Below are 26318 nucleotides of genomic sequence, written 5' to 3' on the forward strand. Positions count from 1 at the left end.
CAGAGAGGGCTTCCCTGGTGGCACAGTGGTTGAGAATCTGCCTGCTAATGCAGGGGACACGGGTTCGAGCCCTGGCCTGGGAGGATCCCACATGCCACAGAGCAACTAGGCCCATGAGCCACAACTACTGAGCCTGTGCGTCTGGAGCCTGTGCTCTGCAACAGGAGAGGCCGTGATAGTGAGAGGCCCGCGCACCGCGATGAAGAGTGGCCCCTGCTCACCACAACTAGAGAAAGCCCTCGCACAGAAACGAAGACCCAACACAGCAAAAATAAATTAATTAATAAACTCCTACCCCCAACATCATCTTAAAAAAATAAAAAGTTCAGAGAGATTATGAAATACGTTTTTTCTTAAGTATCATTTCTTGAAATTTAATTAGCTGTGTAATTTTTCTAGCAGGGAAATAGTTACAATATAATTAAGTTATTTTGTAGCACATACCTAAGGGAGACCAGCTGCCATCTTTGACATTAATTTTATAAGAATTGCAGATTATTTCATCACCAGGTCTTGGCCCAGAGTGACCAGTGTTTTCTTAACCTTTGTTTGAGCTGAGAATAAATTAGAAATACTGACTGAGACTACTTTAAAACAATTCTACATTACCCAAGAGCCTTTTTTTATTTTTTGGTAATGGCTTTATTGATATATAATTCACATACCGTACAATTCACCCAGTTAAATTGTACAATTCAATGATTACATTCACAGAATTCTGCAAATATCACTATAATCAATTTTAGAACATTTTCATAGCTCCAAAAAAACCCTGTACCCTTTAGCAGTTACCCTCCCTTACCCCTCCCATCCCTATATACACAAACACACACACACGCCCCCTTCCCAGCCCCCATCCCTATATATACAGACACACACACACACACACACTCACACACACACACTCCCCCTTCCCAGCCCTAAGCAACTGCTGATCTGCTTCTTTTGCTTCAGATTTGCCTGTCCTGGACATTTCATATAAATGGAATCATATAAAATGTGGCTTTTTGTGTTTGGCTTCTTTCACTTAGCATGTTTCCAATGTTTATCCACGTTATAGCATGCATCAGTTCTTCATTCCTTTTTATTTCCAACAGATATTTCAGTGTATGGATATACCACATTTTATTTATCCATTTATCAGTTGACAGACATTTGGGTTGTTTCTACTTTTGGGCTACTATAAATAATGCTGCTATGAACATGCACAAGTTTTTTGTGGGCATATGTGTTTATTTCTCCAAGGGACTTTATTAGTTTTGGTTTACTTTTAAAAAGTTAATTTAGTGAACCCAATTATTTAACATTATAAAGATGAAATACTGGTTAGCTTACTGAATCATTTACTTTTTTTTAAATTTTTTTAAAAATGTATTTTTTTAATTTTGACTGCGTTCGGTCTTTATTGCTGTGCGCGGGCTTTTCTCTAGTTGCGGCGGGCGGGGGCTACTCTTCATTGCGGTGCGTGGGCTTCTCATTGGGACATCTACTTTGTTAGTGCAGTATTTTGTTACCATGTACAATGTCTAAGTTTTGATTATTAATTTGCTTTGTATGTGTGTATCATCACTTAGTAGCTCTTAATTAATATTATCATTACAATAGTAAAGATAATCTAGCTATTTGTAAATCCAAATTTTGAGATGTGTATTTACCTTAAGGAAGTTGGGCCTGTAAGTCACGTACGTTTTCTGATAATTACAGAGGAAGATGAGCCATGTTAAAAAAAAAAAAAAACTTGCATTAAACGATTTGCTTTCAACCAAAGCACCCCTCTTATACATTGAATTCTTTATTTGAACATTATCTACATGGCAGATCTTTTTATGTAAAATGAAGCAGTTGACTTTTCATTTTCCATATTTAATACAACGCAGAAGAATCGAATGATTTCAGAACCTCATAAAACTTCATTATTTTCATAGTGTGTTTCTGATGCAGTGTTTTCCCTACATAAGAGCAACAGTCATGTTTAAAATTAAATATGTAATATGAACTATAATCCTACCCTAATCATGAACTTTTAAAAATTATTTTGGATAATGAGGTGTTTGAGCTCTGTTTTCTTTAATTATATATTTTTGTTTGGATTTATAGCGGTGGCAAGTTTTCAACACTACTTCAGAATTTAGGCCCTGAAAATGCTGTGACACTACTGGTGTTTGCAGTAACGGAACATAAGATTCTTATTCATTCCTTACGGCCTTCAGTGCTTACTAGTGTGACAGAAGCATTAGTGTCTGTGAGTATTTCTTATTGGCAATCAGTTTCATTTTAAACCTAATTATTCATATAATTTAAAGCTGTTTTAATGCTTAACTAAAATTCAGAGTGTAATGTATTTCAATTTTCTGGCCATTAACACTAGTTGTAATTATTTAACAAGCATTATACTACTTTTGGTATAAATATTTAAAAGACAGTTTTTTGTGTGTGCTGATGAATTATGCTTCAGTGTCAAACAGCTAAATATTCTCTTATCTTTTATTTATCCAAGATGATTTTCCCTTTCCACTGGCCATGCCCCTATGTTCCTCTCTGCCCACTGGCTTTAGCAGATGTCTTAAGTGCACCATGTCCGTTCATAGTAGGAATTGATTCAAGATACTTTGATCTCTATGACCCTCCACCAGATGTCAGTTGTGTTGACCTAGATACCAACACAATTTCTCAGTAAGTTCGTTTTAATGATTCTACTTCCAGTAATTTACAACTTTGTAGTGTATGTATGTAAATGTATATTTTGTGAATGATAACTAGAATTCTTTTGAGCTATGTTGTTTTTATATTTGGGGTTTTTACCATCTTTGAATCAGTTCTTACTATACTTTGATGGGATAAGTTTAGTGTATTAGAGAAGGTTTTAATCCTCAGCTCTTTCAATATTTGAGAAATATTATAATCTTATGCTTACTTAGAAATTTAAGTAAGAAATGTAAGGATTTTATAATTTTCTCTCTCTCTATTGGAATAATATTTAAGTTGTAGCTAAGCTACTGGAACTGTATATTTACAGCCTTTTTATAATTCAGTGTTTTCTCTTGTATTGTTTATTTTCAGTTTAATCATACTTAAGCTCTTCAGGGAAGAGGAAATTGATGCAATACCACGTTGCATCCACAGGATATACTTAAAATAACTGCAAGTTACCCTATTAGTAAAGCCCAAAAGCTAGTATACCTTTTACAATTTAAGTACGTATTTGTGAGATAGGTTTTTCTCCATTTTTAAATAAGCATGTTTCGTATTAAAGCCTTTTGATTTAATTCTGAAATCTTACATTAATTCTAGTATTGTTATATGTCAAAACCTCAACTGCCTAAACCATTAGAAAAGTTTAGCAAAAAATAATTTTCTTTTATAAGGCATGTACGCTTTCAAAAGCCTAACCAAGAAAATATGGGATGTACTTTGTGCATTAAAGCCATTTTATATATGGGATAAATAGCATCAAAGATTCTTTACCATGAACATTTCATACTTTACCAGAAATATTTAATTCTTCAAACATTAAATTAGTATCTTTTTTTTTGGCCAGTTGTTAATGTTACATGACATAATGTTTTTAAAAATTGAAACTCAGGGTGGTAAATAAGTATATACATTTTCTCTCTTTTTATACTTTTATACTTTTCCTAAATTTGTTAAAAGAATTTTTTTCTTATTATTTTAACTTTGTTTTGATCACTAATGAGTTAAAGAATCAAAGAAACATGACTTGTTTGCACTCATCAGTGGTCTTCCTTCTTTGTTTTATTGCCTTTCCAAACCTATGGGAAGACTAAACTAGTGAATTAATAGCTTTCTACTTTCCTTCATCCTGAATTTCTGGAGCCTCAACCTGAAATTTGAAAGAGAAATTTGAGTATGAAATTTGTGGTTTCCTTTTCCCTTCTCTGACTCATAAATACATATAATAAGGAATATATTATGAATGTCAAGAAATTTCTGAAGAAAGGGAAATTAATATCTGATATGTACTAGGCATAAAGCTGTATGCATAGCCTAAGGTATCTCATATTATTCTCTGTATTTTGTGAGGTAGTTTTTACTAACCAGTCTGACAGACAGATAAGAAAACCAAAGCTTAGATTTTTAAGTAATTTATAAAAAGGCACATAACTTAATACTGCCAGAACTGATTTTGAAACTATCATTGTCTGACTCTATAACTATTACTTCTGCCACTAATTACTGGCTTACTACTTATGCAATAGTAATCCTATAAATGGAACTCACTATGAATAAAAATGCAGAAGTCTGTCATAAATCCAAACTCAGGTACTAGATAAAATTCCTTTTTTTTTTTTTTAATATATTTATCTTTGGCTGCGTTGGGTCTTCATTTCTGCGCGCAGGCATTCTAGTTGCAGCAAGCAGGGGCCACTCTGTTGCGGTGCACGGGCTTCTCGTTGCGGTGGCTTCTCTTGTTGCAGAGCACAGGCTCTAGGTGCTTGGGCTCAGTAGTTGTGGCTCATGGGCTCTAGAGCGCAGGCTCAGTAGTCGTGGCACATGGGTTTAGTTGCTCCGCGGCATGTAGGATCTTCCCGGACCAGGGTTCGAACCCTTGTCCCCTGCACTGGCAGGTGAATTCTTAACCACTGCGTCACCAGGGAAGTCCCTCGATAAAACTCTTCTCCCGAGCCAAGTTTTACAGTGATGATATCAAGGACAAGAGGAGGAAATTATGTGAGTAAATAATAGTAATTTGATGAAATGATACCAAAATACTGTTCATTCACTTATGCTACAGACATCTCTTGAGTGCCTTTTTGTTTTTTTTGGTTTTTTTCTAGGCACTGGGAATAGAAAGACAAACCAGATACACTCCTTTCTCTTAAGTTGCTAATCTAGTTAGCAAGGCAGGCACACACACAGTGAATGCTAAGGCAGTGTAGTACTGTGTTTTAAAGTTTTAGCAAGAAAATAATGTCAAAAGTGTTTTTACATTGTGTTCTCGCTTTAATACAGGGTTCCATAGTCCTGGTCACATTATAGATGAAATAAAATCTCACAGCAGGACTTCTGCAGTTTGACCCTGCCCTATCTGTATTTTGTTATCATTGTGGAAAGATAGGGTAGATTCCAAGACAGTTCTTCTTTGTCAGCTTAAGCTTTCCCATCCACTCTTTTTTCTTTCAAAGTAATATTTGCCCTTTTTGTTCTGTGGGAAGTTTAGGGAACATTAAAAAAAAAAGTTCAGCAATTCCATTTCACACCGGTGCTATGATGTTGTCTTTGGTGGTTAGAACATAAGTGATTTACTTTTCTTCTCCTTTTTCTCTGCATTTTTCAAGTTTCCTAAAATGAGTATTTATTGCTTTTGAAATAGAAAAAATTTAATAAATAGAGAGTGGAATCAACAAAGCTATAGTTAAGTCCAAAAGCTTTATCATGTTTTATCACCATGCTCTTTTCTTCTCCTACTCCATATATAGTTTAAAGATTATGGGCTTCCCTGGTGGCGCAGTGGTTAAGAATCTGCCTGCCAATGCCCGGGACAAGGGTTCAAGCCCTGGTCCGGGAAGATCCTACATGCCGTGGAGCAACTAAACCCATGTGCCACGACTACTGAGCCTGCACTCTAGAGCCTGCGAGCCACAACTACTGAGCCCACGTGCCTCAACTTCTGAAGCCCATGTGCCTAGAGCCTGTGCTCCACAACAAGAGAAGCCATCGTGGTGAGAGGCCTGCGCACAGCCACAAAGAGTGGCCCCCACTCGCCGCAACTAGAGAAGGCCCACACACAGCAACAAAGACCCAACACAGCCAAAAATAAAAATAAATAAAATAAATTTTTTTTAAAAAAGGATTAACTGTGTTGTAAAGGTTGTATAAAGGAGATTATAGGAGTTCATCTAGAAACAAAGATATCACTGTCAAGCTGATGTCCTCTTTTATAGTTATAAAAGTATTTTGGAGTGTTATACTTTATTCAAATAATCTAATATTTTTTACATTTATTTATTTATTATTTTTGGCTGTGTTGGGTCTTCGTTGCTGCACATGGGCCTTCTCTAGTTGCAGCGAGCGTGCGTCGCATGCTTCGTCGCAGTGCGTGGGCTTCTCGTTGCAGTGGCTTCTCTTGTTGTGGAGCACGGGTTCTAGGCATGCGGGCTTCAGTAGTTGTAACTTGCAGGCTTCAGTAGTTGTGACATGCGGGCTTCAGTAGTTGTGGCACATAGGCTTAGTTGCTCCGCGGCATGTGGGATCTTACAGGACCAGGGCTCAAACCCGTGTCCCTTGCATTGGCAGGCGGATTCTTAACCACTGTGCCACCAGGGAAGCCCAAATAATCTAATATTATAGATTATTTCCTTTCTGAAAGATACAAAGCTAAATTTTACTTATATTTTTAGGAAACTATTTGGATATACCGAAGTATTTTGATAAGCTTTATGGATAAGTTCATTGAAAGTTTTCTACAGTGCTTTGTCTTAGAGTATATAAGAAAAAATCCCCTAATAGTAGGATTTTCCCAGTATTTAGGTGTCTAAAGACTCTTAGATGAGATTAAGAGTAATGACCTCCACATTAAGTTTTGTAGTGATTTGCATGATTCCAAAGCAAGTGGAATTGACTCAGTATAAACATAAGTGTAAAGTTTTGAGCTATATTTAATACAGGGTTCTACTCTCATATAAATTAATTTTTAAGTATTAAACACTCCAATTTACCCCTGTAGTATTTTTCTTCTGTTAAGTAGAATATTTTGTATATTTTATTTTTGTTCAATGTGTTTTCTCTTTTCCCCTTTTTATAAATAACAGATATATACCCACCCCTGCCCCACCCCAAGTTAATCTGACAAATATATTATTGTTGTCATTTAATCTCAGAACTGGTGATAAGAAAAATGTAGCCTGGAAGGTACTTCCAAAGAAGCCATGTAAAAATCTGATGAACACACTGAATAATTTGCACCAGCAGTTGGCAAAATGTAAGTGTATAATTTATTTAAAGGAAGTAAGTTAATCTGAAGAAAGGACTCCAGCAACTTTGCCTTACTTGTAAAAGGATGGTGTTTACCTAAAGGAAAGTGGTTTTACAGTATTAAAGGCAAATGAGCATCAAAGCAAAATTTTTTAGAAGCTGAATGGGAGATTTACAAAGTTTATATTTTACATCATAATAAAATTCAAAAAGAGATTAAGGTGATTATTTTCAAATACTATGGAAAAATACTGGTTTCTACTTGTATATTTTCTTTATACATAGAATAGAAAGTTAGTTTTGAAAATCTAAGACAGATGGTTTAAATTATATTAGAAAATGCTGATGATTCTTGTGGGTTGAGAGCAAGGTCATGTGCTTTTCACCTTCAGTAGATCTTAATGCTGTGCTTACCTCAAGTAATTTGAAAATAGAGCTTGCCAAAAGCATTTGGAAATTAATTAAAGTGAAAATTGATTAGGATATGGAGAATTTCAGTTCAAAGCTTACAATAAGAGTATCTTGATAGTGATCCAGAATTACCAATAAGATGAATTAAGCCTTCATTTAACTAATCCTCTTGGTATTTTATACCAACAGTCCATTCAGGGTTCATAATTTAATACTTATTGTATAAAAAATGGTCAGTAATGGTACAGCAATATTTGAAGTTCTCATTTATGTATTAGGTGAAATATAAACATGGGAGGTTGCCTACATCCTCGAGGGTTCAAGGATGCCTATAGAATAGTTGGAAAGAGACATGGAAGAAGACAGTGTTTTCAAAGTAAACCTTATAACAAGTAGATAATTTGGAAGTGGCTCATAAGTATTGGGATATGAAAAAATGACATCAAATAGAACAAATTTTATACTATGGAACAAATAAATTATGTATGGAATTTTTTAAGCTACTTAGTTAATTGCTTTCTAAAAATTCATGTGCTTCTTTTGAATAGCTGAGAAGTCCAGCAGCTTTTGTAGCAATATTTAAATATTATTAAAATAAGTGAAATAACCCATCTAGCTGTACTGAAGGGCAGAATCTTACAGCTTAAAATTACAGGTTTAAACAGTACTGATATTGTTATTCAGGATTATATATCACTTTACAGCTTCAGAGCACTTTCACATACATTCTTTTGTCTTTACAACTGTGAAGATACTAAGTTTGAGGAAGGTAGCTTGTCAGAGATCATACAGTTAATAAGGATGAAGCTAGGATTAAAACCTAGGCCTTCCATTCCAGTGCCCACGTACTTTTACTTTTTTAAACAATAAGAACTCCAAAAACACCTCCCTAAGATGATTTATTTTTTCTCATATTTTAAGAAGTTTTAAAATTTTGAGGCAATCACAAACTTTGTTTCTGTGACCTTTTGAGAATAGATGTCCCCATCATCTCCAAATGGAGTGTATTTCCTACCAATAAGTACATTCTATATCACTACAGTATGCTATAACCATGAAAATCAGGAAGTTAACATTGAGCATTACTACCATCCTTATCCTCAGACCAAATTCAAGTTTTGCTAGGGTTATATATTAAGGAGTTATGTAAACAAAGGGTTGAAGTAGCTTGAGCCCTTTTGAAAACACAACACATTTATTATTTTTCTCTCAATTTTATTGAGATATAATTGACATACAGGACTGTACAAGTTTAAGGTACGCAGCATAATGACTTGAATTACATATGCAATGGATTTATAATTGATACCATTATGAACATTAATTTTGACAGTTCTGGGGAAAACATTAACACTGTATTTCTTCACAGTGCAGCAGAGACCAAGAGACGATGGACTAATGGACTTAGCAATGAATGATTATGATTTTAATTCTGGAAAGAGGTTGCACATGATAGATTTGGAAATCCAGGAGGCATTTTTGTGTTTCATGGCCTCTATTTTAAAAGGTTATAGATCATACTTAAGACCAATAACACAAGCCCCATCTGAGACAGCCACAGATGCAGCCTCTCTTTTTGCCCTACAAGGTGAGTGACTTCATAGTACTACAGCTTTCATATTATTGAGCTTAACCTTGTGATGATTGCTTTCGGGGTTAGTAGCTCATATTTATCAAAATAAACTTACCTATTTCAGGAGTATGTGAGTATCAACTCAGTTGGTAATCCATTTCCATCGGACTGGTTATTTCTCAGGCACATTAGATATAATCCCATTAGCAAACTATGCAGAAGAGACTATTTGAAAAGTACAGAGCTTCCTAACCATGTACCACTGCACTCTGTTGTGTCACAGATGTGTTAAGATATTGATGTGTTTAGCTTTCAGGGCAGCCCGGTGGTGTTGGGCAAGCAGAGGAGCCCCTGGGTTGGGGGATTTGAAAGATCTGGTTTCAAGTTCCTTTCCTGTTGCTATCTTTGTCAGGTTACTTCCCCTTCAGGGGTCTTAGTTTCTTTTTCTGCAAAATAGTAGGGTGTGGGGGGTATAGATGACATGGTTGATCTAGTTCCTTCTAGCTCAAAAATTCTCTGAATCTGTAAATGGTGTTATATATGCTAACATTACAAATTTATGTTGAACAGCTTTCTTAAGAAGCCGTGACCGGTCACATCAGAAATTCTATAACATGATGACCAAAACACAAATGTTTATTCGCTTCATTGAGGAATGTTCTTTTGTCAGTGATAAAGATGCAAGCCTGGCGTTTTTTGATGATTGTGTAGATAAAGTAAGTAATAGTATGTCTGCAGTGCCGTAACTTATTTTGTGTGACTATTGTAAATGTTATGAGTTACAGTTTCTATTTATAAATTAACCAGTTTTTAACAAAATTTACATTAATTCCATTTCATCACTGACCCTTTATTATGAAAGTTTCGGTGGCCTACTAGATGTTATAGACCACAACCTCTTAAGAGTACTTTGCAGGATTTTACCAAATTATGAGTTTTATTTTAGCAACCAGGTCTGTAACACTTCCTGTCCACTTACAAACTATGGGAGTTTTGTCCAAGCCTATGGACCTCTAACTTGATCATCCTTAATTTTCACCTCTCCTTTTGGTCTAAGGTGGATTGTCACATGCTTGAGAGTAGGTGTAGAACATAACATTTCACCTGAATATTTCTACAATTTGGGAGTGCAATTGTAGCATAAATTAAGTGAATTAATTCTACTATATTAAATTCATGTGTGAAACTTTTCCTGCCCCTGTAGTCCACTATCATTAGTGGGATAGAGCAAAGTGGGTATCCATGGTGGATAGAGAGGAGCTTGGGAAACAGTGGCTCAAAGAGGGGTGTCAAAACCTGAATGGAATAAACAAATGGGACCTAATGAAACTTCAAAGCTTTTGCACAGCAAAGGAAACCATAAACAAGACCAAAAGACAAACAATTATGGCAAAAACAAAAAAAACAAAAACCTGAATGGGTGAAGGACGAGCAGCCTAGCATGGGTTTTGGAGCCCATGCCTGGTGAGGAGAGCATCTATCCATGCAGGGGGTGGCCTAGCATGGGGGATCAGAGGACGAGCAGGATAAAGAACGTGTCCATGCTGGAGGACAGACTGTTTCCAGGGGTCAGAACCTAAACAGGATGCGTCCATGCAGACATGAGGACAGCACGGAGTGTCAGAGTCTAAGCAAGGCAAGGACAGTGTCCCCACTGGGTAGGCCCAGCAAATGGGGTATCATAGTTTAATCTGGATGAGGGAGATGTCAGCCTGGTGGGGCAGAGGGTTGGTCTGGAAGGAGTTGTCAAAGCCAAATTAGGGTGAAGGAGTCATATGCATGGAGGAGGAGTGGTGTTGGAGATGGGAGATTGTTACATATGGAGGGATTGATCAAATAAATAAGTACCAAATGTGTCTTATAAAAATGATTTTCGGGCTTCCCTGGTGGCGCAGTGGTTGAGAGTCCTCCTGCCGATGCAGGGGATACGGGTTCATGCCCCGGTCCGGGAAGATCCCACATGCCGCGGAGCGGCTAGGCCCGTGAGCCATGGCCGCTGAGCCTGCGCGTCCAGAGCCTGTGCTCCGCGATGGGAGAGGCCACAACAGTGAGAGGCCCGCATACCGCAAAAAAAAAAAAAAAAAGAAAAGATTTTCATCATGCAAGATGTAGAAGGAAGAACACTGCATTGGGAATCAGGAGAACTTTGATCTCAGCGTTCCTACTTGTGACTTTAGTCAAGTCATTTAGTCTTTCTGTGTTGTTTTCTTATGTACGTTTTTAAAGTATTGTGAGGAAAGATCATTATAACTGCATATTTCACAGTGTTCAGTGTAGTGTTGTGTGAACTATAAAGTAGGAAAATTTATGACGATTTTTATATTTTTCTGGTTTTTATTCCAGTTTGTAGATTAGTAGTTAATTTGGTTTTATTACTGCATGAGGTAGAAATGTTCAACTTTTGAATGACTTACACATATGAAGAACAGAAACAAGTTCAGAGCCTTGTGGAGGAATTTACACTTCCCTTCAAATTGGAACACCTGAGGGATGATTGATGTGGAGAAATACTGTTTCTGGTGCTGATAGAGAGTTAACAAGCTAAGATGCCCAGAAATATCCACCCTAGTCCTTGAAATGCTTTAGAATAGGGAAAAGATGGATATATGTCAGTATTTGCTTAGAACTCATAATTCATTTTCCCACAGAAACACTGATATGTGGTGATTAGCTGTAGTTCAGATGGTGCATGGCTACAGTGTTGTGTTACAAATATGTATTAAATTTCTTTTTGGTGGATTGATATTCTAACCACCTTTTAGGACATTTTTTAAAGTCCAAATTTATTGTAGTATAATATATAAACAATAAATGCACCTTTGAAGTGTGTAGTTTGTTAAGTTTTGGCAAATATAGATTTCCATGTAACCATGACTCCAAAACAAAGAACATTTCTATCACCCCAGAAAGGATATTGTTTGTTTGTTTGTTTGTTTGTTTTTGCAGTACGTGGGCCTCTCACTGTTGTGGCCTCTCCCGTTGCAGAGCACAGGCTCCGGACGTGTAGGCTTAGCAGCCATGGCTCATGGGCCCAGTCGTTCTGCGGCATGTGGGATCTTCCTGGACCGGGGCACAAACCCGTGTACCTCGCATCAGCAGGCAGACTCTCAACCACTCCGCCACCAGGGAAGCCCAGGATATTGTTTTGAGGGGAAATTCATTTTCTGTACTTTGAATAACCTATTTGTAGACAGACTTTTTTAATTTTTATTTTTTTAAAATATTTATTGGACTTCCCTGGTGGTGCAGTGGTTAGGAATCTGCCTGCCAATGCAGGGTACACGAGTTCCCACATGCCACGGAGCAACTAATCCCGTGCGCCACAACTACTGAGCCTGCGCTCTAGGGCCCGGGAACCACAACTACTGAGCCCACGAGCCACAGCTACTGAAGCCTGCACACCTAGAACCTGTGCTCTGCAACAAGAGAAGCCACCGCAATGAGAAGCCCGCGCACTGCAACGAAGAATAGCCCCCACTCGACACAACTAGAGAAAGCCCGCGTGCAGCAACAGAGACCCAACGCAGCCATAAATAAATAATTTTAAAATTTTTTATTTATTTATTTATCTGGCTGCACCGGGTCTTAGTTGCGGCACATGGGATCTTCATTGCCACGTGCAGGAGCTTCGTTGCAGCATGCGGGATCTAGTTCCCTGAACAGGGATTGAACCTGGGCCCCCTGCATTGGGGGCACAAAGTCTTAACCGCTGGACCACCAGGGAAGTACCTATAGACAGACTTTTAGAACTCTGCTTTTTTGAAAGTTGAGTTCTGCCTGCTTAAAGCTTTGAAATCCTGTTTATTTTGAGAATTAATATTATAGCTCCTTGATAGTTTTGTCTTCATTGCAGCATTGTAGTAAGAACATGGTTTTCAGTATTTTAATCAAATTTTTAAGTTTGCCTTATTTGGTGCTTATAAAGTTAAATATTAATAGAATAAATAAACAGAAAGGTGTGCTTTAAATAGAAAAGGTGTACAATGAATAAAAGAGTATGCTTTAAAGAATAATTTCTCTAAATCCCTTTTTACAGGAATAATTGTTTTGGTTTTTGTAAATAAAAATGATGTTTCTGACCAGCATGTACCTTGAAGGTTTTTCCTCTATCGTGCTGGGCTTCCACTGGTCATCTGTATGTACTCACTAAGCTGCGATTGTGAACAGTGGCATGTATTTGGGTAACAGTTGTTCCTTGTGCCAAGTCAACTGAATCATAAGGGACCAAATTTTTGCTAATAGCATGCTTTAGCCAATAGATTTATTAATCCATATAGGAATACTGAATTAGTTGGAAAAATCCAGTTAACAGTGCAGAAGAGAGAAATGTTGTATTGTTCCGTTTTACTTTTTGCTCATTTTATGTGTCTTGTTTTCACAAGTTTGTGTTTCAGCTAAGAACTCATAGTATCACATGGTTTAAAAAATACTCATTAGGGCTTCCCTGGTGGCGCAGTGGTTGAGAGTCCGCCTGCCGATGCAGGGGACATGGGTTTGTGCCCCAGTCCAGGAAGATCCCACATGCCGCGGAGCGGCTGGGCCCATGAGCCATGGCCACTGAGCCTGCGCGTCCGGAGCCTGTGCTCCGCAATGGGAGAGGCCACAACAGTGAGAGGCCCGCGTACCGCAAAAAAACAAACAAAAAAACTCATTAATGTTGTAAGACATACATGACATAATTTTGCAAGGTACTTAGGGTATCATGTTCTAAGGAGGATATTTTATTACTGATAATTACTATATTATATTGTCTAGGATTTTCTGAAAATAGGTCACCTGTTATTTAGTTGATAAGAGTCAAAATGCGAGGCGTGACTGGAGTGATTGCTTAAAGAATATAAATTCTGAGAAGTCTCAAAAAAGAAACAATCCAATTAAATGTGTAATTATTATTTCTAGGCAGATTGTTTTCCTAAAATGCTATTTACCCATTCAAAGTCTAGATTCAACAAAATATCACTTATATATAATGGATTAATGTTATACTTAAAGATTTTGATGATTCCTAAGAAAATCAAAACTGAAAATAAACTCACTAAAACATAGTTACTTGTATTTGCTTTATTACAATTCAAGGAACTGTTTTATTAGAGAAAATAACAAAATGTAACAAAATCCAAAATTTATCTTTTTTTAGTTAAAATTGATCTTATTTTATTTGTGATGTCATAAAATATATCTTAATAACCTTCATATATAGTGAGAGTAGAGGTTAATTGTATTCCTAGTATTATTAAGCAGAACTCTCTGAAATAATAAATAATTACACAGTGCTGTTACTACTTTTCATATTTTAATACCACAGTTTAAGTGCATTCAGCACAGCAAGTCAGTGCTTACTTTTAATCTGTAAATGGTTTTTGAATATCAGTAATACTTTTAAACTAGACATTCATGTGGGGTTTTTCCTTAGTTGAGTGACCTTAAGCTTAATTTTTTAAGTGAACAGATCCCCTTACCTCTGGCAGTTTAGCTATGAAAATTAAATAATATTAGATGTGCATTAAGTGCTTAAGATTGAGCAGAATCCATGACTAAGATTGAACAGAAATTAGATACATTCCTCTTTTGATCTTAGCCTATCCAAACAGAAAATATTTGACCAACTTTTAAAAAGCTGGAGTGAGTAATCCTGAATAGGAGTAAGAAAAACAATGTATGAAAATTATTTGAGTTTCATTTATGACTAATTTAAGAACCATGTGTTCTTGTTCTTCATATGATTGTATTTTAAATCCTTACAATCTGTTCCTATAGGATGCAGCTTAACTAAAAGCAGTTTTGTGCAACAAATAGCCTGGTAAGGTTTTTCTTGGTTTCCCAAGCATTCCTCTGCAGTGTTTTCTGAGCATTTTAATGTCTTGTGAAAAAATATGAAGAGAATATGAAAATTATTTTAATTTTATCCTGCCATGGGTGTTGGATTTCTTTTTTCTCCCAGTAGAGACAGATGTCACTGTGCTTTCCAAAAGACAGAAATGCCCAACTGATAAATGGAGGATTTATTACATGGCTGTTTTTGTAATGTTGAAATGAGATTTTATTGGTAGACAAGATAGGGGAAATATCTTTTACCAAGGTACTGAATTTACAGAGCACAATTTTAATATTTTAGTAGACTTTACAATACTTAGAATTAGAGTAGTTGTCCATGTCCACAGATTTTTTTCTATGCAAGCAAAGACACAGGTCTGACAGGGAGAAGCTGATAAATAAATAAAAATTTAAAAGCACCTGGTGCTCACAGACAAGTAGTTCTCCTATAATGTTACATTATGGAGACCGGAGTAGTTTCCAGCTTCCTTTCCAATGACCTTGGGTATTTGTTGGACCAGAATAACCTTTTTATTCTAGTCCATCTCTTCTACTTCATTATCATTGCTGCCCTTATAATTTCATTTACCCCATTTCATCTGCATAAAAATGTTTGTATAGAGAGCTTCTCATTTGCTTTTGGGTTGTCCATGGATACCATATCCTACTAAGGGATACAAGTGATTTTGAGTTATCATTGACCTGTTCCTAATGTTGTTTTGTAAAGTAACAGGAAGTGTGGAAAATAAAAGGGAGGAAAAACTCCATAAGCCCAGTACCCTAATATCCACTTTACATTTACTTTCAATGTTTTTACATAATTATAGTATACTTCCTAATTTTTTACATAACCAGATCTTATAAACATTTTTATATGCTGCCAAATCTCTAAAAAGTAAAACATAGCCTAGTTTAAAAAGTCAAATGATTTTACATTTTTTCCCACCCCTAGTTTCTTTTTTTTTCTTTTTAATTTTTATTGGTGTATAGTTGATTTACAATGTTGTGTTAGTTTCAGGTGTGCAGTAAAGTGAATCAGTTATACATATATCCACTCTTTTTTTTGTTTTTTTTAAGATTCTTTCCCATATAGGCCATTACAGAGTATTGAATGGAGTTCCCTGTGCTATACAGCAGGTTCCTGTTAGTTATCTATTTTATATATAGTAGTGTGTATATGTGAGTTGCAATCTCCCAATTTATCCCTCCCCCCCCCTTATCCCATGGTAACCATATGTTTTTTTTCTATATCCGTGCCTCTACTTATGTTTTGTAAATAAATTCATTTGTACCCTTTTTTATGATTCCACATATAAGTGATATCATAGGATATTTGTCTTCCTCAGTCTGACTTACTTCACTCAGAATGACAATCTCTAGGTCCATCCATGTTGCTGCAAATGGAATTATTTTGTTCTTTTTTTATGGCTGAGTGATACTCCATTGTATCTATGTACCACATCTTCTTTATTTATTCCCCTGTTGATGGACATTTAGGTTGCTTCCATGACCTGGCTATTGTAAATAGTGCTGCAGTGAACATTGGAGTGTATGTATCTTTTTGAATTATGGTTTTCTCCAGGTATATGCCCAGCAGTGGGATTGCTGGGTCATATGGTAGTTCTGTTTCCCACCCCTAGTTTCTGTTCCCAAAGGTAAGCACCTTCTCTTTCAGCCATTTCATCAGCCATTTTCCTTAAGATTTCCAAATAATGTGTTGTCATTGCTGCTTATTGTTTTATATATTATCTATTAATGTCATATTTACCACCATCACCAAAATTCTCCCAGTGTAGCTGTTCAGATGGTTGTTCAATGTTAATATTTTTATCACTATATATAATCACAGGTAGACCATATATATATATTGTAGTTAAATTTCCTTTTATGTATGGACTTTTGTTTTCCCTGAAGTTAATAATTGCTATATTTCTTGTTTTGTGTGTATTATTAATTCATCTCCAAACTCTTCTATGAAGGTAAAAAAGCTAAAATCTCTCAATTTTTCTAATACTAAGTAATCTGTCCGTTTGGTTTTTGTTTGTTTGTTTTTAAATTCTTGCTGGAGCTTTCCATCTTTGTGTTCCAGTCTGAACTGACTGCTTTCTATCTAGTCTGTCATTCTGGGATTTTCCTTCACCATCATCTTGGAATTATACTGACCTCTCTCCGGATTTGTATCCCCTGCTTTCTGGCTTCAATAACTTCTTTCTTGGTTTATTTCCTCGTTATGGTGAATCACAGCTTTCAGTAGTTTAGTGAGAAAGAGTACATGGGAGATACATTTTTTGATGCCCTGCCTGTTTGCAAATTTCATTATTCTGCCTTAATACTTGAATGCTAATTTGGTTGGATGTAAAATCAAGTCATCACTGCATTGTCTTCTGGCTTGTCGTTGTTGAGAATAACATCTAGTCTAACAGTATCTTGATTTCTAATCTTCTGTGCCTAATCTCTTTTTCTGTCTGGAAGCATTTAAGATCCCTGATATTCTGAAATCACAAGGATATGCCTGGTGTCAGCCTTCTTTTCTTCCCTGAGTTGGACACTTGTAGGCCCTTTTAATCTATGGTCTCATGGCCTTCAAATTGTGGGGAATTTTCTTGCATTTTTTTCTTTCTTTTTCTTTCCTCCACTTTCTCTGTTCTCTTGTTCTGAAATACATGTTTGTATATTGGCCCTCCTGGCCTGATCTGCTTAATTTTCTTTTTTTCTTTTTTTTTTCCCCATCCCATTTTCTGCCTCTCTGTCATTCATCTCCACTTTCTGGGAGATTTATTCAATTTTATCTTTCAACAATTATAGTATACTTTTTACCTCTGCTATCATTTTTGTAATTTCCATAGCTCCTTTTCATTCTCTGAATGTTCCTTTCTTCTTTTTTCTTTGTAAATATTTATTTTTATTTTATTTATTTATTTGGTTGCACCAGGTCTTAGTTGTGGCAGGTGGGCTCCTTAGTTGTGGCAGGCGGGCTCCTTAGTTGTGGCAGTCAGGCTCCTTAGTTGTGGTATGCATGTGGGAGCTAGTTCCCTGACAAGGGATTGAACCCAGGCACCCTGCATTGGGAGCGCAGAGTCTTAACCACTTAACCAGGGGAAGTCCCTGAATGCTCCTTTCTTATAGCATCTTCTTGTTTCATGGGTGTAGGCTTATTCATTTCAGTTATTTTGAAGGTTTTTTTCCCCCTTGCATTGTCTCTGCTTCTTCTAAATACCTTTTAATATTTGTTTACTTTATTCTTTTTCAAGTTATTGGTTTTTTGTGTGATCTTTGGTTGGTATTCGTTGTCAAGTGTGAGGCACGGAGAACTCATTAGAGCTCTTTCTGGGAGGGTGGGGCTTGGAGCTTCCTTAGGTATGAGACTGATGATCATAAAGGAACTCAACTATTTCATTAGAGTCCCTATTTGATCAGTGTCTGTAGTTCTTTTCTTTTAGGCTATGTAGTTTCCCCAGGAGGTATCTCCAGTCTCAAGCCTGGAGTGCATAAGCCTGACTGCAAGTATTCTCAGAGCTGAGTGGGGAAGGTAACTAAGATTTTCCACTTGTTGTAACATGTAGGCTTTTACTCACTTCACCTGTTTTTATTAACCTTCTTCATCTTCCTCAGCTCTGCCCGGTGTCCTCAAGTCTAAAGTCCCTCTGGTTCTTCACTCAGAAAGACCCAACCTAGTCTTATGCCATGTTGGGGAGAGGTAGTGGCCTAACTATACTGGGTTGGGCAAGGGATCTAGGAGTTCTTAAATGCAGGATTTAACTAATTCTCCCGATTCAACCCCACTTGCCCTCCCATCTTCAGGGGCATCATGGTTTTCATTCCTGACCTTTCTGGTGCTCCGTAGAGCAAAATGGCTGACTATTTTGGTGCTCTCCTCTATCCCCTCACCAGTGCCAGATATGTGGCTTTCAGCTTTGACAGGTCTCATCAATCTACTTTGCAGCTTCTGAAATGTTTTGAACTCAGCTCTGCTGTTGTCTTCTCTCCAATTCATTTTGTCGTTGTTGTTTTTTAATCTCCTTACTCTCATTTTGGTGAGATTTTAGGAAGGATTGAAGGTAAATTGTTGTGTTTAATTTGTCTTGTTCAACCAGGAGTCTGCATAACCTTCACTCTTTTCATTTTGAATGATTGTATATTTCATCTGTGTATCATCCTTTATTCATTTACCTATTTTTTGACATGCAGATGACTTCCAATTTATTGCTATTGCAGTCCTGCAAAAAAAACATCTTTCATTCTGATAGCTTTTTTTCATGTTAGGTTATTTTCTTAGAACTTATTCTAAGAAAGAATAAGGTTTAAACACATCTTGCTTTCTAAAAAAGACTGTACCAGTTTGGAGTACCAGCAGGGTTTGTGATTACCCAACTTACTATATTTGTTGTATCGTTGCTAGTTTTACCATATGAAAGTCTTTTTGACAGGCTAAAAAGAAAGGCACCTTCTTTTATACTGATTAACTTTCAGATATCCTTCAACAGAATTGAAATAAGTGCTTATTCTAAAAGCAATATAGTCTGCCTTGTTTAAATTTTTATTCTGAGCATTTATTACTTTTGTAATTTTTAAAAAGCAAATAAAAATAATATTCATTACTTTTAATTGGAAAGCAAATAGCAATATAAAGAAAATTAATTGCCAGTAATACCCTCACCCGTAGGTAACATTTTGATAACAGATGTGTATGCGCATCTGTGTGTATGAGAGACTGTGCACACTCAGAAATACATCTATATGACAGATACAGGCACACTCTTAAAAAAATTAGAATCACACTGTGTGTGTGTGTGTGTACACACAGACATTTATATTATTTAGTAGTCTGATTTTTTCATTTATCATTATTTTGTGAACATTTTCTCCTGTCATTAATTATAATTCTGAAACACGCCTTAATTGTTGTCTAAAATGTCTGGATACACCATTCAAAACATTCTTTAATACTAGAGATTACAGCATGTAATGCTGTGAAATTATAAATAACAATTTATATAAGAAGATTCTGAATGTATCGACTCTTCTTAAAAGTTAGAAAAACTTTAAAGCTATCCCTGTCCTTTTTTGGTATACTCTGCCCTAAATCCTTATCTTGAGATTTAACTTGTTAATAATTCTTGTTTTCCCATTTATTCCTGGCTGGTATGTGACATTAATTCTGTCTAACCTGGGAAAGTTCTGTGGGTTATATTTTGTCATCTGTCATTTTGTGTTTGACATCTGGTTTAAATTAATGTCAGTGTCGTGCTCTTTAGTTTATGAGTGCCTTTTGGGAAGTTTAGATTCTATGAAGTTTTTATTTTTTATGACTATTACCTTACCATAGAGTATCTGGGGGAAATAGTACTACTAAAATGCTTTAAATATTGATGTGACTAGAATTTAATTCAAATGTGCTTCTACATATGCTGGAAGAACTTAGGGAAATTCGTTATATTTAGTAGAAATCAAAGACAGAACCCAGTATTCTCAACACACACACACGTACGTTTTAATATTATTATATGTTAATATAATAATATTTTTAAATAGTATTTCTTGAATAAATTTTCATTATTCAAAATGCAAAAATAACATTAAAAGGTATATATTGGGAAATCTGGTCCTGTCCCATTCTTGTCCACTCCCTTCATCTCCTCTTAGCCAAATAGATACTTTTTTTTTTTTTTTTTTCTATTTTTGGCTGCGCTGCTGCGTGGCATGCAGGATTTTAGTTCCCGACCAGGGATCGAACCTGCACCTTCTGCAGTGGAAGCACAGCGTCGTAACCACTGGACCGCCAGGGAAGTCCCTCTTTTTTTTTTTTTTAAGTATTCTTTATGTGACTACAAGCAAAAAATGAATATGTGTTCTTATTTTTCCCTCTTTTTTTTTTAATTAAAAAAAAATTTTCCCTCTTTCTTACTTAAAAGATAGTATACAATCTCCTGAATCTTATTATTTTCACTTAATTATCCTGGAGAGCTTTATATAGTGCTACGTAGAGGACTTGCTCATTCTTTTTTTTTTAAAAAAATAGTTCCTTAGTATCAAGTTGTGTAAATGTTTTATTTAACCATTCCCCTATAGACAAACACTTGTCTGGCGAATGTATTTTTTTAATGTATGTTTTTTAAACTCCTTCAGGTGGATATGGACAAGAGTGGTGAAGTGCGACTTATAGAACTGGATGAATCTTTCAAAAGTGAACATACTGTTTTTGTAACACCACCTGAGATTCCCCATCTACCCAATGGTGAAGAACCCCCTTTACAGTACAGGTATTCAAGAGGCAGAATGTTTGAGATTGAAAGAGAGAAGCAATCCATCATCTGTGACGTAGCTTTCTAAGGACTGTGGTATTTTCAAAAATCCAAACTTTACAGATCCCTAATTTTTAGGTGGTAAGCAAGCTTATCCCACATCCATTACTAAGTTTTGAGGTATAAAAAGAAAAAATATATAATTTTGCATTCTATAGACTTAAGAAGCTCTCTAGATCTGCATAAGTATATGTTCTCATAAATGTTGATTAAGAAGTTAGGGCCCACCCCACCAAAATGCAGCACTTTTATTACAGAATTTTTATTTTTGTTTCTCCCTAAGGCTGGTTTCCTCACTTTCATCCCCTCCCCCAACACAGGCTGGTTAATGTAACCTTGGTTTACAAAAGGATTATCAACTATACTTCAAATTTTTAAAAAAGGATTAAATCTAATTTAGAGTCAGTATCTGTGGCCTTGATTTGGATGATGTGATTTTTTTAGGCTTTTAATTTTTCCATGAGTTTTATAAAGTCAAGGAAATTCAGGACTATTGGGATTGGTCATTGTTAATTTAGGAAATTGGCTCAGGTACTGTGCTAAGTGCTTGGTATAGACTTGAATGATCCACTGGTCTTGTTTTCAAGTCTAGTGGGAAAGAGAAAAACTCTGAGCACAGTGATAGGGTTATGATAGAGGTAGATTTATTATACATCTATATATCTAGATATGTATTTATATACATACACACAACATATATTATATATAACATTTGTTATAACTAGAGGTAGTTTCTAGTATACCATTAAATGGCATTTCCTTTTAGATTTTTTAAATTCTCCAATAATTTCTTATTTAAAGATTCTAAAACCATTTCACATCTATTATTCATTAAGTCACAGTTTGTTATTTTCATTGAAAAGGGATTTTTCAGGATATCCTCATTTATAACTTGGATTGAATTCTTGTTTTTACAGATGAAAAAGTAGTGTAACACATGTTTGTGAATGTTGATTACTTCATAAGCCACCTGATTCCTACCCTTAATTTTTATATATTGCTCATGTCAATTTTTAGAAGTCTGCCTTTTCTCAGAGACATTTAAAATATTTCTCATAATTTCTCTTTCTTCTTTTTCTTTCTAAACAAGATCTCATTTCTTTTATCTCTTTCGTACATTATACACTTCTAAGACTTCTTTTGGTATATTTCACTAATATAGTTTGTTTTTCTTTTTGTGGTTTGGTTTTAACTTTTTAATTTAAAATTTACCTTTAGATTTAGTCCTTTAATAAGAAAATTACTTAGCTTAAACAGTTCCCATTTTTTAAAGAATCTAAGTCATTTTTTTTTCCTTGAGACTACTAATATAATTTTGGTGTAATCATACCCATCATTGGAAAATCCTTAAGTGTCTTTAATGGGCACAGTGGATCCTGTTAGTAGGAGGTAACTCATATACTTGCATTGTCTGTATAAAATGATAGGACAGTAAGTTTCCATAAGATACACAGAATGGTCTTATTATCACACCATGTTCATACAGTGAATTTTCTTAGGGGACATAGTTTTCCTGAACTTCATTGCTATTTTATTCCTACTTAACATTCAGTCATGACTAATATTTTCTTATTCTACTGGATTTTCCTATAATAATGTATAATAGATATAGTTTATCTTTTATTATAGTTAGTTTTCTTCTTAGTTAATTAAAACTATTTATATGCCTTTAAGAATATTCTAAAGTAGGATAAGTTTTCTCCTCAGGGACTTCTTCTGTCGTTTTAGCATGTCTTTTTCCCAGCTGCTGCTACCTTTTAAATGCCCCAAACACACTGCTCTAGCACCCAAATTAGGCCCACCTCCTCATAGAGTTGCCTATTCTAATCTTTGTTCCTCTTCTCCAACCTCTTCAATTTTCTTTCTCATAAATGAGGCCCTGAATCAGCTTACCTAACCAGTTAAATCCATTCATGATAATGTAATAGGTTGTCCTGGTTGACTTATGTTATTTGCATTTTTTTAAGAGGAAGGTTCTACAGTAATATGTTAATCCAAACAATGATATTAATAACTGTCCTGTGTGAAAGAGTATTGATTTGGTGGGCCTTTTACCTGTATTATCTGATATGTTTGCTATTTATTTACACGAATACTAACAAAGTTTTTTTGAGTTACTTTGGAGTTTGGTGTCAAGTTCAGCAAAATTTAAATGTATTTCACTTTTTTCCCTCTAAAATACATACTTGAATCTGTATTTGGCTATTACATTTTTATTATTATAGTAAGAAAAGCAACATTAGCGTGAATATTTGTTGATTATCATAGTCTGATGGAGAAAGATAGTTAAAATAAGTTAATAAGTTAAAATAAGTTATTGGTCATAATTTTTTTTTAGCTTGTAACCAGTATGATCATCTATGTGTGCTTGAGATTTTTTTTTCTTTTCAAAAACAGCTATAATGGATTTCCAGTTCTTAGGAACAATTTATTTGAGAGACCTGAAGGATTTCTACAAACCCGAAAGAGCAAATTGCCTTCAAAATCAAGTAGTCCTAGTAGCCCTTCTCCCATGTTCAGAAGAACAAAACAGGTGCTTTGATGATTTTGTATTCTTCATGTAATCAAGTATTAGAACAAAAATAAATTTGACACTCTTCCTCCCTTAATATACTTTAGTACCCCATATATAACTATTAGTAGATCATTTACGCTCCCTGAAGCATTCTGAAGAAAATTTAGAGTAATCTGACTTCAAAAAATTAACCAGTTCTCTTGTCCTAGAACATTATTTTACATGTTGTATAATACAGATTAAAGCAGAGACTTGAATATATGTTAATTATAGACAGATTTTGTTAGGGAGACATTATAAAAGCATGTGAGTTGTACTTGCTCAGCCTTCAGTTAAGGATAAGGATGCTTAAGTGTGCAAATTTATTAATAAGATCCTTGCATTTTTTTCTAGGAAATTAAATCAGCCCATAAAATTGCCAAGAGGTACTCTTCCATTCCTCAGATGTGGTCTAGGTGTCTACTGCGTCACTGTTACGGTCTGTGGTTTATTTGTCTCCCAGCTTATGTGAAAGTATGTCATTCAAAAGTCAGGGCTCTGAAAACAGCCTATGATGTGCTTAAAAAAATGCAGTCAAAGAAGATGGATCCACCTGATGAGGTAACATTTATCCTTTAAAATGCATTATTTTATTCCAGATTTATGTACATAGATATTTTGATTCTGTACACTTTCGAAATTACTGTGTTCCAGGTGTGCTACCGCATTCTTATGCAGCTCTGTGGACAGTATGATCAGCCAGTGCTTGCAGTTCGAGTGCTGTTTGAAATGCAGAAAGCTGGTATTGACCCCAATGCCATAACTTATGGTTATTATAATAAGGTAATTATTTTGACTTAATGGAGAAAGAGTATAACTTTTGTGATTTCACAACCTTCGTTTAATGGCAGAAATAAATGATGCAGGGGTTATTTGGTATTTGTTTTAGAGTATCTAAAATATATTTTGTAAATTGGAAGTAAGATTTTTTTTTGTTCTATTGATATTCTGGATTATACAATCTACTTATTCTTTAGATTAACTCTAAAGCCAGTGGGTGTTCATTTATAAAAATTATTTTACTAATTATTTTATTTTGTCAAATGAATAGGCTGTTTTGGAAAGTACCTGGCCTTCAAGGAGTCGTAGTGGCTATTTTCTTTGGACAAAAGTGAGGAACGTTGTTTTAGGAGTAGCACAGTTCAAAAGAGCTTTAAAGAAACACACACATTTATCACAAACAACTCTCTCAGGTAATTAGAAGTTTTTAAGGGATGTATATGTTGTACTTTTTCTTTAAAATTAATTGACTAGTTACAATTTCCACTTTTTAGAAATTTTAATTAGTTTCAAAATATTGAATGTTTTCTAGTTTTTATTGCCATTAAGCAAATTCTAATATTAGAGTGTTCTTCCCATTTAAAAAAACACCAAATTTTACTTATTTTGTTGTAACTTAAATTTTCAACCTTTGGTGGTCTTGTTTTAGTATTCGTTAATAATTCACAATAGGTTTCTTTGTTATAGTTGTATTTTGCTAATTATGTGACGCTTGTCATGTTCAGTATTAGTAGATTATTAACTTGAGCAGCAAGCTAATATGTATTTTTGGTATCTCCGTGAGTAGTAAAATGCTGTCAAATTGTGTTCTTAAGCAGATGGCAGTGACCTGGATGCTGTTAGTCATGGCAGCATGGATAGTGGTCATGGGACACACACTGTGGAGCAGGCACCTTTTAATACGGGTTTAATCAAAGTGTATGCTTCTGATGATAGATCTAGTACAGGTTTGTGTGTGCTTATGTATACATTTATTACAATACATTTTAAAAACTAGGTTTGCTAGCCTGTCTTTTTTAGATTTTAATTTTCAGTGATATATGTAACTGTCACTTCTTAATTTTATATGGTAGGCATATGACATTGTATTTTATAACTATGCAATTTTATTCATTTTCTATTTGAATAGAAATGAAAGTTTAAGAAAGTATTCGAGTGTTTAGTCCATGATAATCCAATTAACTCTGGATAGTACACAGGTCTCTTTATCATATCATTTTCTTAGGGTAAGTTCTTCTTTGTATTATGAACATGTTATTATAGTTCTTTTAATGTTGTTAGGATTTTAAAAAAAGAAACTTAGATCCCTGATCTGAGTTAATAGTACCATATCAACATCAATTTCCAAGATTTAACAGTGTCCCATGTTTCATGTAAGATATTATCATTCAGGGAAGCTGGATAAAGAGTACACAGGAACTTTCTGTACTGTATTATTTTTGCAACTTCTTGCGAGTCTTCATAAAAATTAGACATGACTTGTGAATACAGTATAAGAACTACCTATTAATGGACAGAAATTTTAAAAATCTAAGCATTAATAATAAAATATGGAAGCTTCTGTCTCTTCAAATTTTAACATTGTTGGTCTGTTTCCTTTTATGCATACTTTTAAGAGTAATAAATATAAGCTATGTGCTTTGATATGTTGTTCTTCTTTGACTGGTTTTGTTTCTTTCTTTTTTTTTTTTTTTTTTTTTTTTTTTTTTTTTTTTTTTCTTTACTTGTTCATGCAATTGTGAATTTAATCACAGAGTTGTAGTAGTCATCCTTAGGCATTATCTCTTAAAAATGAAGAAATCCATCTTTTGTTTTTAACTGTGGCCTTTAAAAAGGCCATCTTAGGGGGCTTCCCTGGTGGCACTAGTGGTTAAGAGTCCGCCTGCCGATGCAGGGGACACGGGTTTGTGCCCCGGTCTGGGAAGATCCCACATGCCGCGGAGCGGCTGGG

General features: G+C 35.2%; 1 protein-coding gene across 8 annotated transcripts in view; it reads left to right on the forward strand.

Moving 5' to 3' along the window:
* The window catches only part of DENND4A (DENN domain containing 4A), a 156981-nt gene that overhangs the window by 61798 nt on the left and 68865 nt on the right, over positions 1–26318 (forward strand). For 4 of the 8 annotated variants that reach the window (XR_003001837.1, XM_024735209.1, XM_024735207.1 and 1 more), the window contains exons 10-20: positions 2098–2242; positions 2498–2673; positions 6840–6940; positions 8714–8932; positions 9488–9633; positions 20858–20991; positions 23431–23566; positions 23942–24148; positions 24242–24370; positions 24639–24780; positions 25183–25314. Coding sequence is in view for 7 of the 8 variants with exons in the window: in XM_024735209.1 (XP_024590977.1) it covers positions 2098–2242; positions 2498–2673; positions 6840–6940; positions 8714–8932; positions 9488–9633; positions 20858–20991; positions 23431–23566; positions 23942–24148; positions 24242–24370; positions 24639–24780; positions 25183–25314 (1667 nt within the window). In the remaining variant the exon portion in view is untranslated. The remainder of the gene's footprint in view (positions 1–2097; positions 2243–2497; positions 2674–6839; positions 6941–8713; positions 8933–9487; positions 9634–20857; positions 20992–23430; positions 23567–23941; positions 24149–24241; positions 24371–24638; positions 24781–25182; positions 25315–26318) is intronic. The other 4 variants (XM_024735210.1, XM_024735212.1, XM_024735213.1 and 1 more) reach the window with 2 other exon arrangements.

Source organism: Neophocaena asiaeorientalis, unplaced genomic scaffold (genome assembly GCF_003031525.2).
Source record: "Neophocaena asiaeorientalis asiaeorientalis breed wild unplaced genomic scaffold, Neophocaena_asiaeorientalis_V1.1 scaffold264, whole genome shotgun sequence".
NCBI classification, from domain to species: Eukaryota; Metazoa; Chordata; class Mammalia; order Artiodactyla; family Phocoenidae; genus Neophocaena; species Neophocaena asiaeorientalis.